At 35.1% G+C, this 14,304-nt stretch overlaps 1 protein-coding gene across 7 annotated transcripts; it reads right to left on the reverse strand.

The window, feature by feature from the left end:
• Positions 1-485: 485 nt before the first annotated feature.
• On the reverse strand, positions 486-13,836 carry LOC105661840 (uncharacterized). 7 transcript variants are annotated; one of them, XM_076532729.1, is made up of 2 exons: positions 12,495-13,836; positions 486-3,408 (listed from the first exon to the last, which is right to left on the reverse strand). In XM_076532729.1, exon 1 carries the CDS (start codon positions 13,834-13,836, stop codon positions 12,496-12,498), a length of 1,341 nt encoding a protein of 446 aa, XP_076388844.1. In that variant the 3' UTR covers positions 486-3,408; position 12,495. The 7 variants fall into 7 exon arrangements, 6 of the variants coding, with proteins under 6 accessions (XP_076388844.1, XP_012135349.1, XP_012135348.1 ...); XR_013038425.1 differs by lacking the exon at positions 486-3,408 and adding an exon at positions 11,678-12,135 and having other exon boundaries at positions 12,222-13,836; XM_012279959.2 differs by lacking the exon at positions 486-3,408 and adding an exon at positions 11,678-12,062.
• Between the last annotated feature and the right edge of the window lie 468 nt (positions 13,837-14,304).

Raw genomic sequence — 14,304 nt, forward strand, 5'->3', positions numbered from 1 at the left:
AATTTCTTCATATAATTCCTTTCAAGCGAAGTTAATTAAAATAATATATACTTACGGGCAGTAAATGGACTTACATCACTTTCATAATCAGTGCTTACGCAGTTTCTTCTATCAAATAATTTTAAATTGAACAAAGCATTGGCCTTTTTAAAGATATTAAATATTAACTAGTTACAAATAAAAAGTTCATACTGAATTAAGCAGAAATTGCGTAATATCTCATTCTTTTTAAATAGGCTTGCACCGCTTTTAAAATAAAGGATTCAATTATTTCTGAATTTTGAAATGACTATTTATGAAAGAAATAGGCATATATTGTCAACAGTAGAATTATAAATTATTGAAATATAAATGCAGTAAATTATACATAAATTATCGGAATTCTTTATATACAATATTACAGCTTTGAAAATCATACTTTTTGATTTAAAAACAAGGAAAGAATAAGAAACTAGTTATTACAAAATATAAAATACAATTTTTATTTTTATAAAACATACAATGTGGCTGAAAATTGAATAATTATTATTATGAGGTTATTTAGATTTTAACATTATGCTCGAGATGGTTGCACACTGCTTAACAAAAAGAAAGATATTATAACATGCAATAAACCTTATAGCTAACATTTAGCAGATCTTGTAATGAGTAAGTCACTAAATGCATTACTATAAGATGAAAGACCAACGAATATTAAACGCATTTCGTAGATGTACGTAAAATGGAACAACTATGACGCTATTCGAAAATTTTAACTGTAAGAATAAGGTTTTACACTGTAAGTTTATTACATCATAACAAAATATTTTTATACTTTTATATTTTTATATTTTTTAATTCCTTTTTTATAAGTATAGTCAATCTCTCGAACAGGTCCGACGATGATGACATTCTTTAAGCGATTCCATGCCCATGCCCAATTTAGCCAATATTTTTTACAGCATATATTAAAAGCATTGCAAAACAATAATTTATTCAGTATTACAACTAGTTTTCCTACTGGGAATCGTTCAAATGATCTTAAGCGACGTATTTTCAAAAGAACGAGAAAATTTATATGATGTATGCATTGCAAAAAGTATCCTAGAAGAAATGCAAGAATAATTCTTTCGAGTTGAAAAGATACATTCATTGCAAGCCTCAATGAATAGCTAATTTTAAAGCAATAAAAAGTATCAATTACATATTGAATAACGAAGGAAGTGGAAAAGTTTATTAAGATCGAAGAAGTGCAACACGTGTTATGTAACTAACCTTAACTTTCTGACTGCGAAAGGTGTATACATACATGTTATGGACAAAGGTATTATCATTAACGAATAATGATCGGTTAATGCGAACAATGTAATAAATTTCATGCTGTTCATCATACTTAATCACATTGGACAGTATGAAAACTGTTGTAATACTACAGTATTCTCTCCGTAAATGTTAAAATTTTATCCCCACTACTGGGGGATCCCCCTTGAAATCAGTCAAGAATGAAACACGATCAGTCGCCGAAATGACGAGAATCAAATATCGGTGAGACACATACTAATGCAAGAAAAGGAAAAGATTGCAGCTTTTTTATTTCGTACTATTTTTCCATGAAACTTTTACTGTCGTATTCGTCTACTTTTCCTGATTTAAATAACACCAAACACGATATGATTACGATCGTTATTACTTATGTAATAAGCCATAAAAGTTTCGGACTTTCACACTTACGGCAAACTTTACATTTACGGCAGAGATACGAATTCCTCCTAATGGCTTGCTATACAAGTAATTATGATTTTAATTATACCGTATTTGGTACAATTTTAATCAGAAAAACGAGACAAATACGATAATCAAAGTTTCATTCATGAAAAACCAAAAATAAAGAATTTTGATTTTTGAATTTAAACTTGGAAACTTTAACACGTTGAGCCCGGCGCCGAATTTGCTGTCCTTTCCGTTCAGCCGGCAGCGAGCGATCAAGCGGTACAATGTTGCAGGGTACCGCGACTTTAAACAGTGAGTAGAGCTTATCTGTTGGTGAGCTTTGTCGGCTACCGACATACAAGCCCTGCCTGTGCGTGACAAAGCTCGTGGTCCCGAATGTTAGCGGCGGCCCGCCTTTGAGCTCGCGTTCGAAATAAGGAGAAGTTTTAATTTCTTTTTCTAAGTAAAACAATGGAACAGTCAATACGTACGTACCTCCAAGAGGCGATCAGTTGGGAGAGATTTACCGAAGTGTACGGATTGTTTGTAAAAAGTAAGTTGAAGGACGAAGAAATTATCGCGAAAGAAAATAATCAGGGTATTACTGTCTTGAAGTGGAAAGACAAGAGAGATATTTTGGTTCTGTCCACAAAACATTCAAGCGAAATAATAACCGTAAAAACAAAAAGAGGATTTTGCCCAAAACCAAAAATTATGACTGAATATAATAAATCAAAGACTAGTATGGATTTGTCAGATCAAGTGAGCGCGTATAGCAGTCCCTTGAGAAAAACTCTCAAGTGGTATAAAAAGTTAGCATTTGAGCTATTTCTAAATACCGCTGTTATAAATGCATTGTTCACGTATCAAGAAATGACAGGAAAAAAAATATCAGTCACGGCATTTCGCAGGCAATTGACGGATGAACTCACACGGCGGCTAGATGAGGAAACTCCAATCCAACGTGAAAGAATTATTCACAAATTATACAAAAAGGAAGGAGACGTACATAAAGTCCGAGGTTATTGTACAAAATGTTACGCTGACAATTCAAAACTATTTGGACGCAAGAAAACCAAAAATGTTACTAAAAAAGTTATTACGTACTGTAGTATGTGTAAAGCTAAATCGTATTTTTGTTTAGAATGTTTCAATAAATTTCATTAAAACTAATCACATTTCATTGAGACTATATTTATTTTTTCACTTTAATACAGTCGGTCCCACGGACCGACGCCAGCCAAACGAAAATTCTAGTGCCGGTCCCCAGGGACCGATACCGGCCAAACGAAAATTCCAGTGCCGGTCCCCAGGGATCAACGTGTTAAGCTTGGATATCGCGCTGCTTGGTGCTGACTGGGTTCAGACCTGGCTATATGTACTGTTAAAATATAGCAATACATGCTAATAGCATTCCCGCATGTTAGAAGGATGAGTCATTGTCGATACGTCTTTTTCTGTTTGTATGAGTGTGTGAGAGAAAACGCGTATACGAGGTGTGACACAAAAGTAACGAGACTAGTCCAATAAATCATTCTACCTGCAGAATCAGTTCTCCGTGACATTATCACCTTCAAAGTAGTCCTCTTCAGCATTCACACACTTATGCATTCGGCGCTGCTATTGCTGGTAACAATTCTGGAACGAGGTTTTTGGAAGTCCTTTCGGACGATTCTCCGTTTTTGCCTGAACCTCTTCAACTGAGGTGAAATGGGTTCCCTTTAAGCAAAATTTAACTTTAGGAAATAAAAAAAAGTCGCATGAAGCCAAATCAGGCGAATAAGGAGGATTCCCTATCACAATAATAATTTTGCTGGTCAGAAACTGCTTGACAAATAGTGCCGTGTGAGCGGGTGCTTTGTCCCGGAGCAACAGCCATCCATCGCTTCACAACTGTGGCCTTTTTTTCCTAATTTTTTCACGAAGTCTTTTTAGTATTTCAATGTAATAGTGTTAGTTAACAGTCTGACCACTGGGAAACCACTCAATCATTACAAATCCATTAATGTCGAATTTTGATTTTGACATGCGTTCTTTTTTGGATTTTGGGGATCCTGAAGACTTCCATTGCATCGACTGGCGCTTACTTTGTGAGTCATAGGTAAAAATACATGTCTCATAACATGTTACAACAGATTTCAACAAATTTTACAAGAAACTTGATGTTTATTCGCTGTTCGGTTTTTACGTTAGACATTTTTCCGGCAGAATGCAGTTGCACGTGTTCACTAAATAACGCAATATTTCCAAATGGTATGACCGATTCAATCGAAATTGGCAACATGGATAGAGGAGGTATGTGGGATGATGCCACAAAAACAATTGCTGCTAATTCCATTGTTTTTTCTAGTTACAGACCTAGTCTCGTTACTTTTGTGTCACACCTCGTATATCTGTCCTGAACCGTGTGCGTAGTCAGTCGCTTTGTAAATACCGTAAAGGACGTTAACGTGTAAGAATTTTGTAATCAAATAAAAATTAACAGGTTATGGGCCCAGTTGTGCTGAATTAATTAATTAAACAAGAAAGAAAAATTTCTTTGTATTCTTTTGAGTGCATTAAAAATACGTGGAATTCAACCAAAGTTGAAATAAAATAAAAGGAACGAAACGATGAATAGTACGACAAGAATTGAACCGCTCAACAAGGACAATTATGACACCTGGAAGATGCAAATTGAAGCGATACTGATAAAAAATGATCTGTGGCAGTACGTAAGCGGTGATATAAAGAAGCCTGAAGAAACGGAGCAAAACCGGACAAAAATTGAAGAATGGATAAGAAACGACAAAAAGGCCAAGGCGGACATCATTCTGTGCGTTAGCCCGAGCGAGTTAACACAATTAAAGGGTTGCGAGACATCAAGGTCAGTATGGCAAAAATTAGAAAACGTTTACGCATCGAAAGGTCCCGCAAGAAAGGCAACACTCCTTAAGCAACTCACGCTACAAAGGTTGCCCGAAGGAGAAAACGTAAGAAACCATATAAATAAATTTTTCGATACGGTGGATAAATTAAAATACATGAATGTCGATATAAATGAGGATTTGTTATCCATAATGTTATTATATAGTTTACCGACTTCTTTCGAGAATTTCAGATGCGCAATTGAATCTAGAGATGAGTTGCCAGAGCCCGAAGTTTTAAAAGTAAAAATATTAGAAGAACACGAGGCTAGATTGCAAAAAACTGAAGTCCGAACTTCCAATGCCATGGTCGCGTCAACGCATAAAAAACATTTTGAAAGAAAGGAAAATGAAAATTCAAGAACCACAACAGAAAATTGGAAAACAAAAAATAATGATATAAGAACTAATAATAAATGGAATATAAAGTGTTGCAGGTGTCAGAAAAGAGGACATACAGCACCAAAGTGCAGGACCAAATATCCATTTACAAAAAACGAAGGTCAAGGCGCAAACAAAGCGACGCATGAAGAAGATGTTTATTATGCCTTTACTGGGAAGCTTGATAATAATTCAACAATAAATAACCAAAAATGGATTTTGGACAGCGGATGTACAGCACATTTGTGCAATGATAAAGGTATTTTTTTAAATATGTCTAAAGCATCTGATAGCGTAAACTTGGCGAGTAATGCGTCAACTGACGTAAAAGGAAGAGGTACCGTAGCATTAGAAATCAATACAAATAATAACATGCGTAGAAATGTAAAACTTGAGGAAGTATTGTACGTACCCGATCTGAGATCGAATCTTATGTCAATAGCCAGAATAGTCGATAGGGGTAATACCGTAACGTTTACAAAATATGCAGCCTTAGTAAAAGATAATAAAAATGTAACAAAAATGGTAGCCGATAGAATCGGAAATTTGTTTTATTTAAGAAAAGGAATAGAAAATAGTATGCACTACGCTAAAGAAAAGAATGATTCTCTAATGCTATGGCACAATAGAATGGCCCACCTAAATGGAAAAGATTTGACACAAATTATGAAAGAAGCGAGTAATATTCAATTTAAGACACTCGATGACATTGATTCATGTGAAGTATGTGCTGCAAGTAAGCAAACCGTAAAACCCTTCAATCATTCGAGCGAGTGGTCTGCAAATTTATTAGATAGAGTTCACTCCGACGTGTGTGGACCTTTTAATGTTTCAACTATTGGAGGAGCTAAATATTTTGTCACGTTTATCGACAACTTTTCCAGATGGTGCGAGACATACCTAATAAAGAGTAAAAATGAAGTTTTTAACAAATTCAAAGAATATAAAAATATGGTAGAAAATTTCACAGGGAAAAGAATAAAGCAGTTTCACAGTGACAATGGTAAGGAATATTGCAACGAGCAATTTGATAATTACTTAAAAGAATGTGGCATTTCAAGAAGACTTAGCGCACCGTACACGCCGCAACAAAATGGACTTGCAGAACGCAAGAACCGAACATTGATAGAAGCAGTGAGGTGTATGCTAAAACAATCAGGTTTGCCGTTATCATTTTGGGGAGAAGCACTCATGGCCGCTAATTATATTAGAAACAGATGTCCGACAATGGGGTTAAACGGTGAGATCCCATATAAACTGTGGCATGGTAAAATGCCGACAATCAATCACATAAAAGTGTTTGGAGCAAAAGTGTATGCCCTGAAGAAACACCGAGAAAACAAATTAGCAGAAAGGTCGATTGAAGGAAGATTAGTAGGTTTCTCAGAAGAATCTAAGGCATACAGAATTTGGGCGCCGTCTTTAGGACGAATTCTAATATCAAGAGACGTCAAGGTCATAGATGAAAATCCAAGTACAAAAGGGAATCAAGTGAGTATGGAAAATAATGATACTAATACTTTTGGAGAAGTTGAAGTTGTTTTAACAGGACCTACGGAAAGCGAAAATAAAATTCAAAATGAAGGAGATATTGAATGCCAGACGGAAAAACGTTTACCAGGAAGGCCCACATTATTGAGGACAGGCAAAAGAGGCCGACCAAGGAAAGCATATAGATCGACAGCAACCAGTATAAATGAAAATATACAAAATGAATTAAATGAAAGTTTAAACGATGATGTTTTCAGTTACGAAGAGGTAAACTACGCGGACATCGACTATAAAGATGCATTAAATGGTGTAAATAGCGAAGACTGGAATAAGGCTATATATAATGAATTTAAACAATTAATTAAAAACGATACTTGGGATGTCGTTGAAAAGCCGGATGAAGGAAATATAATTGATTCAAAACTAGTCCTGACAAACAAATTCGACCAAAGTGGAGCAGTAAAGACCAGGAAAGCAAGGTTAGTAGCAAGAGGATTCGCACAAATATACGGCATAGATTATTTTTCTACATTTGCGCCGGTTGTAAGATTAGAATCTCTACGAATTCTAATAGCGATTGCAGTTCAATTAAATCTTAAGATCGAGCAAATGGATGTGACGAGTGCTTACCTAAATGGCGAACTAACTGAAAGTGTATATATGAAGCTGCCGGATTTAGTCGAACATTTTTTAACTCAAATAGTAGAAAATGAAAGTGATGAAAATATTAGAATTAAAGCACTGAATATGTTAAATCAAATTGAAAAAGGTAACAAAGTTTGTAGATTGAGAAAAGGGTTATATGGCTTGAAACAAGCAGGCAGAGTTTGGAACTTAAAAATAGATCAGGCCCTTAAAAAACTAAATCTGACAGCTTCAAAAATCGAACCATGTATGTATTATGACATAAACAAAAGGCACATAATTATTATAATTTTGTATGTAGACGATATGTTAATCGCGCATAATAATGAAATTAGATTTAACGAGATTAAAAACCATTTAAAGCGTGAATTTGAAATTAAAGACCTGGGAAAAGCCAAATATTGTTTAGGTATAGAAATATGTAGATCAAATGATGGGATTCATCTCCTTCAGAGAAATCTAATTGATAAAATTGTAAAAAGGTTTAATTTGAGCGATGCGCAAATATCTGATACACCAGCTGACCCAAGCGTGCTGTACAATTTAAGAAAGAGTGAAACGGTAGTTGATCTACCCTATAGAGAGTTAATTGGATCTCTTATGTATTTGGCTGTAGCCACAAGGCCCGACATAATGTTTTCTGTTGTATTTCTCTCACAATTTAACTCGTGTTTTTCTAGAGAACATTGGAATGCAGCTAAACGCATAGTAAAGTATTTAAAAGGTACAAAAAATCTAAGCCTAGTATACAAGAAACACGATTTTGATATTACAGGCTATGTTGACGCCGATTGGGGTTCCAATGCTCTCGACAGAAAATCATTTACAGGGTACATTTTCAAATTAAGTGGTGCCGCAATTGCATGGAAAACCCAAAAACAAAAAACGGTCGCACTATCATCCGCTGAAGCAGAATACATGTCGATTTCAGAATCAACAAAAGAAATTATATTTTTAAAAAACTTATTATCAGAATTAAACCTTGATTTGAAGGCTACCCTATACAATGACAATCAAAGCGCAAAATTACTTGCTAATAATAACATGTTTCATGCACGATCAAAACATATTGACCTGCGCTATCACTTTATTAGAGACTCTTTAAGAAATAAAAAATTCGATTTACGATATTTATCCACTAAAGAAATGATTGCGGATGTAATGACAAAACCACTTAACAAGGTTAAACATAATTTTTGCGTCAACAATACGGGTATGAAAAAGTATGAAAAATTCCCACCTTACAATTAAATAAAAAGTAAGCATGTATTGAGGGGGGATGTTAAAATATAGCAATACATGCTAATAGCATTCCCGCATGTTAGAAGGATGAGTCATTGTCGATACGTCTTTTTCTGTTTGTATGAGTGTGTGAGAGAAAACGCGTATATATCTGTCCTGAACCGTGTGCGTAGTCAGTCGCTTTGTAAATACCGTAAAGGACGTTAACGTGTAAGAATTTTGTAATCAAATAAAAATTAACATGTACATACATAAGGCACCCCAGAGGGTACCGCTAAAAGGGCCCACCATTAAAAAACAGTTTGCAGCAAAACTAATAGATGATAGTGTAGACATAATGTTAGATTTTTAGGATCTTTTGTAATATTGAAGGTTTGACATAGCAGTAATAAAAGGCCAAGGAACCGTTACTTGTCCGTTTTAACATTTGGTAGACACATTGAGCCCAGGGTTGGCGTAGTTGTATTTCTTTCTTTCGGTACATGTAATTTGAAAAGTCGAGGCGATCCTTGGGTTTATTACTGCTACGGTAATTTGTGAATCGAGGGACGGATGGGTCACCGGACGACGATTTTGGGCCGGATGACCGCTGCAGGGGAAAGTGGGATTTTCCAATTTGGTAGGACGTCACACTTTCCCCACCCCGTATTTTCTCCCTTCTCGGAGTACCGGGAAGTTGATAAAATAGCATGTAAAAGAGGATGCGGCAGAGTCTGCATTGAGAATTGTCATTTGAAACATTGAACCTCCACCGTGTGTTGCTATTTTTAATTGTGATCGGCCTTTAATTTGATTTTTTCGTTCTTTAACCCGAAATAATCTACAATAGCAATCGTATCATAATATTTTCTTTTCAAAGTATCATGTGCAAACACAAAATATTAATTCCAGAAATAATGTATAATAAATTAGTTATGTTTTATGTTTTTTTTAACAATTTTCCCGATCTTTCCTATGATATATAATTATTTCTTTTCAAACGAATAGGAAATTATAACGAACAATCAATGAAATTAACATACTAATAAGTTCACGAAGTGATACCATAAAAATTATACTAAAAAATAAAGAGCAATCTTTATGGAGCGCCAATCTACGACAAAGTTTGAAAATCATTTATGACAATCGGTTATACCTTGCTCTTAATTCACTTCTCTATCGATTATTGCAAACTGGGCACGTTTAAAATATTATACTTCTTTATTTTATTCTTTCGTGGTAATAGCCGATACAAAACTGTCGTCAACGACACCATTCATCCTGATGACACACTCATTCTTTACTGCGAAGAAACGTCTCTTTGGAAGGGGAATTGCATTTATATACAACACATGAACAGTCATAACCCGCCTCACTATTTCGATTTTTATTTTCATAATACGTAGTTAATATTGTTCGTGATATAGGATCTCTATTACATGTATTAAATATTAATGTACATGTATACTACTAATTGCAGATGTTTTATGTCTTGTGAATATGGAAATGTATAACAATTATTTAAAAACACTTTGAATTTATTTTAATATTATTACTGTTAAATAATCAGGATCGGAGAAAATCAAAAACGTGTACACTATGTTACGCGTACATCGATGACTTTACTCCAATAAGATATTGCAAGTAAATATAACTCTTATTCAGGAAAACGTCACGAAAACGTTACTTTAATCAGGAAAATGTCACGAATATGATAAAACAAGATGTATAAAAAATAGATTAAAAATAAAAAAGTTAGCAATGCATAAGCATTGCAAACAATTGAACAGACTTTTGATCTTTGCCGACTGTCACGACCGCAGTGTCTCTGTCTTCTTCACTCGCTATCCTCCTCTGCGTTAGAAACTTTTATCGTCAATTAAACCAGTAAATACGAGGTGTGACACAAAAGTAACGAGACTAGGTCTGTAACTTGAAAAAACAATGGAATTGACCGCAATTGTTTTTGTGGCATCATCCCACATACCTCCTTTATCCATGTTGCAAATTTCGATTGAATCGGTCATACCATTTGGAAGTATTGCGTTATTTAGTGAACACGTGCAACTGCATTTTGCCGGAAAAATGTCTAACGTAAAAACCGAACAGCGAATAAACATCAAGTTTCTTGTAAAATTTGTTGAAATTTGTTGTAACATGTGATGAGACATGGAGTTTTACCTATGACCCACAAAGTAAGTGCCAGTCGATGCAGTGGAAATCTTCAGGATCCCCAAAACCCAAAAAACAGGCATGTCAAAATCAAAATTCGACATTAATGGAATTGTAATGATTGAGTGGTTTCCCAGTGATCAGACTGTTAACCAACACTATTACATTGAAGTACTAAAAAGATTTAGTGAAAAAATTAGGAAAAAAAGACCACAGTTGTGGAGCGATGGATGGCTGTTGCAGCAGGACGATGCACCCGCTCACACGGCACTGTCTGTCAAGCAGTTTCTGACCAGCAAAAATATTACTGTGATGGGGCATCCTCCTTATTCACCTGATTTGGATCCATGCGACTTTTTTTTATTTCCTAAAGTTAAATTTTGCTTAAGGCGAGTGTCCCGCGGCGGCCATCTTGTTTGCATAGATCAGCGTCTGTCTCACTCATGCACCTTCGAAAATTCGACTTTATTCTGTACAGAGTATTTATTACTATCTAAAACGACCAGAGCGGCCTGTAGGGAAGTCCACTGATGGCCGCTGTACTCGTAAAAACTTCATTTTCGCAATATTCAAGCGTTAAAGTCGAATTTCAGAAAATCGAGTCGTTTCTCTCACACCAATGCGATGTGCGAAGAAGACGAGGCGATTTCCGAAATTCGACTTTAACGCTTGAATATTGCGAAAATGAAGTTTTTACGAGTACAGCGGCCATCAGTGGACTTCCCTACAGGCCACTCTGGTCGTTTTAGATAGTAATAAATACTCTGTACAGAATAAAGTCGAATTTTCGAAGGTGCATGAGTGAGACAGACGCTGATCTATGCAAACAAGATGGCCGCCGCGGGACACTCGCCTTAAAGGGAACCTATTTCACCTCAGTTGAAGAGGTTCAGGCAAAAACGGAGAATCTCCCGAAAGGACTTTCAAAAACCTCGTTCCAGAATTGTTACCAGCAATGGCAGCGTCGAATGCATAAGTGTGTGAATGCTGAAGGGGACTACTTTGAAGGTGATAATGTCACGGAGAACTGATTCTACAGGTACAATGATTTATTGGACCAGTCTCGTTACTTTTGTGTCACACCTCGTATAGTCCAAATTATATCGTGTTTGGTCTCATTTTAATCGGAAAAGTGTCAAGAATTAATTGGTAAAAGTTTGATAACGAAAAAGTCAAAAATAAAAAAGTTTTTTATTTGCATTGGTGTAGTCTCACAGATGCACTAAGGCCTGGGTCACGTTACATTTCCCGGCGAGCGAACCTCGGGCGTCTCGAGGGGTCTTCCACCCTCCCCCAAGGGTGCGGGGTATCTTTGGAAGATTTCCCCCACGTTAAAAAAAAAAAAAAAAAAAAAAAAAGGATAGGATAGGATAAAAATGACCAATTGTTAGGCGAGACGCATAACGATACGACACAATCGCTATGCATCAGAGTGAGAAAACAATATATATGTTCTGTCCTCTTTCCATTATACTGTTCAGTCGACCATGAAAATTTATGACTTCTTCGGTTTCGCGGACCTCTCACTCCTTCTCGGATCTCTCACTCGGCGGCGGACTTCAATCAAAGAAGTGGGGATAAAAATTTGCTAATTTCGAGGCTCGAAACTGTTGCTTGTTTCGAGGCAATACTGTACAAATTATTTATATATTTATGTATAAAACCAGTATTTAATATAGGCATATGTATATTTGAAATATATAAATATATACACACATAATTTCACACGTTGCTACTGACATTGGGTTAAGAATTTTGTCCATTATTACTTACTTTCTTTGTTATACATTAACATAAAAAAAATACAAGAGTCGCATATACATTAAGTTAGTTAATATAAAAATATGTTAATCACATAACAAACAATACATGATCCATTTCAATCACAAAGCCTACAATTCCTTGAATTACTTCCTTAAAAATGGTCTCGTCTCTATTAAAATGCTCTCTATATATTTAGCATTTTCAGAAATATGTGTAGTTTCTTACCTTATTCATCTTCGGAAGATGTGTATTCATTTACAAATTCATCTTCACTTTCTGAGTCACCACTCATGATTCCAAAATTATCTGTGGCTTCTTCTATTATTTTATCTCTTTGCCAATATTCTTTTTCCAACTGTTTTACATGTTCCCAAAAACTGCGCCAATCAGCCAATTTTATTTCGTTAACTGCTTCAATGATATCTGCTACTAAATCATTGCTAGATATATAATATGTATTATTATCTTCTGTTTTTATTCTTACTTGCATCCAAGCTTGTTCCATAGGATTTAGGAAGCTCATATTTGGTGGTATACGTAATATACTATGTCCATGCAATCTTAATGTTTCATCAATTTTAAAGCTTTTCTCCAATTTTTTATTCCTTTCTATTAGTTCATACAATTGGTACTTTCGCATGTCTGACCCATGTGAAATGTTATTATCCGCTAACCATTGAATCATTTCCTTATTTGTAGAATACTTTGAAGGTGGTTTGCTCAATTGTACAAACCAGGGGACATCATCCATAATTATCACAGATTTCTGAGAAATATTAGGCAACAATTTTTCTATAAGCCATTTTTCAAAATTTGTTGTGTGCATTTGTCCTGAGTAGTTACCAGTTGTAAATGATTCAAATACTAATTCGGCTCCTCTTATAAAACCATTCATTCCTGCAGCATGAACAATATTGAACCGATGTGGTGAGCTAACATTTTTCACAGGTTTTTTATTCTCCTGACCTTCCCAACACTCACGAAAATACAAAGTATTGTCCACAGATGTTTTACCAATGTAAATTATATTCTTATCATCATTCCTACAATATAATATTGCTTCTAAATATTTAGACCTTAAACTCACAATATTTGGATTTTCAACTAATACTTTTTTAATACTGTGAGTCTTTTTCCATGTAAAACCCATGCGTTTAAGTAATCTATAAAGTGTAGTTAATCCCCACGGAAAATCGATCTTTTCTTGAATGGCCTTTAATAATGTACGGCCTGTTGGAGAAATCTTCTTTACTACATAAAACTCATAAATAATATTTCTGATTATTGTTTCATTTTCAAGCGAGCAATGAAACTTTTTATCTTCACTCTTCGCCCGTTTCTTTCCTGGCGATGGTAGAGACTCGTTTTCGCCGTATTTGGTATCCTCCTTCCGAATCCGAGTAATAGTTGTGACAGACACTCCTGTGTATTCCGAAGCACGGATAGTTGCTTGCTGAAGTGGATAAAGAAATTGACGTTTACGTGCTTCTTCATCACATTTTCTTATAACATGACGGATTATATTTCGGGCTTCGCTGTGTATTGTTTGGCCCGACTTGCGTTGCATAGTAATTATAAAAAAAGTAATATTATAACGATGAGAAATATAAAACACACAACTAAAAGAGTTACAAAAAGAAACTACGACGAGAAAATTACAATGCAAAACACTCTCATTTACTACTAATGTTTAACCTAAATGCTAAACTTTTAAAACAGAACGTCTGTAACATTGAATTGAAATAGTGGAACACAAAAAATAATGAAACAGAAAGAAAGAATAACTATGGACAAGGAATTATTAAACAATAAAACAATTAATAATCACTACTAGAATGCTTCGGAAAGACCGAAGAAGACTATGTTTGTAGCAAACATAGCGTCATATCAAAGCAATGAGTATGTGTATACTCGTCAAGAAAAACAACTATGAGGAAGTCATGATCTGTTTCACTTTTGCACACTCTACAATCTATGTCAACACGTCTGCTCTCTCGTGATGATTGCAGCGCTAAAAAGTGTCATGATTTCAAAC

Source organism: Megachile rotundata, chromosome 6, assembly GCF_050947335.1.
Source record: "Megachile rotundata isolate GNS110a chromosome 6, iyMegRotu1, whole genome shotgun sequence".
In the NCBI taxonomy this organism is placed as follows: Eukaryota; Metazoa; Arthropoda; class Insecta; order Hymenoptera; family Megachilidae; genus Megachile; species Megachile rotundata.

What these genes read in the sequence shown, in the direction of transcription:
- LOC105661840 (XM_076532729.1), bottom strand. Translation starts at nt 13,836, where the DNA reads ATGCAACGCAAGTCGGGCCAAACAATACACAGCGAAGCCCGAAATATA.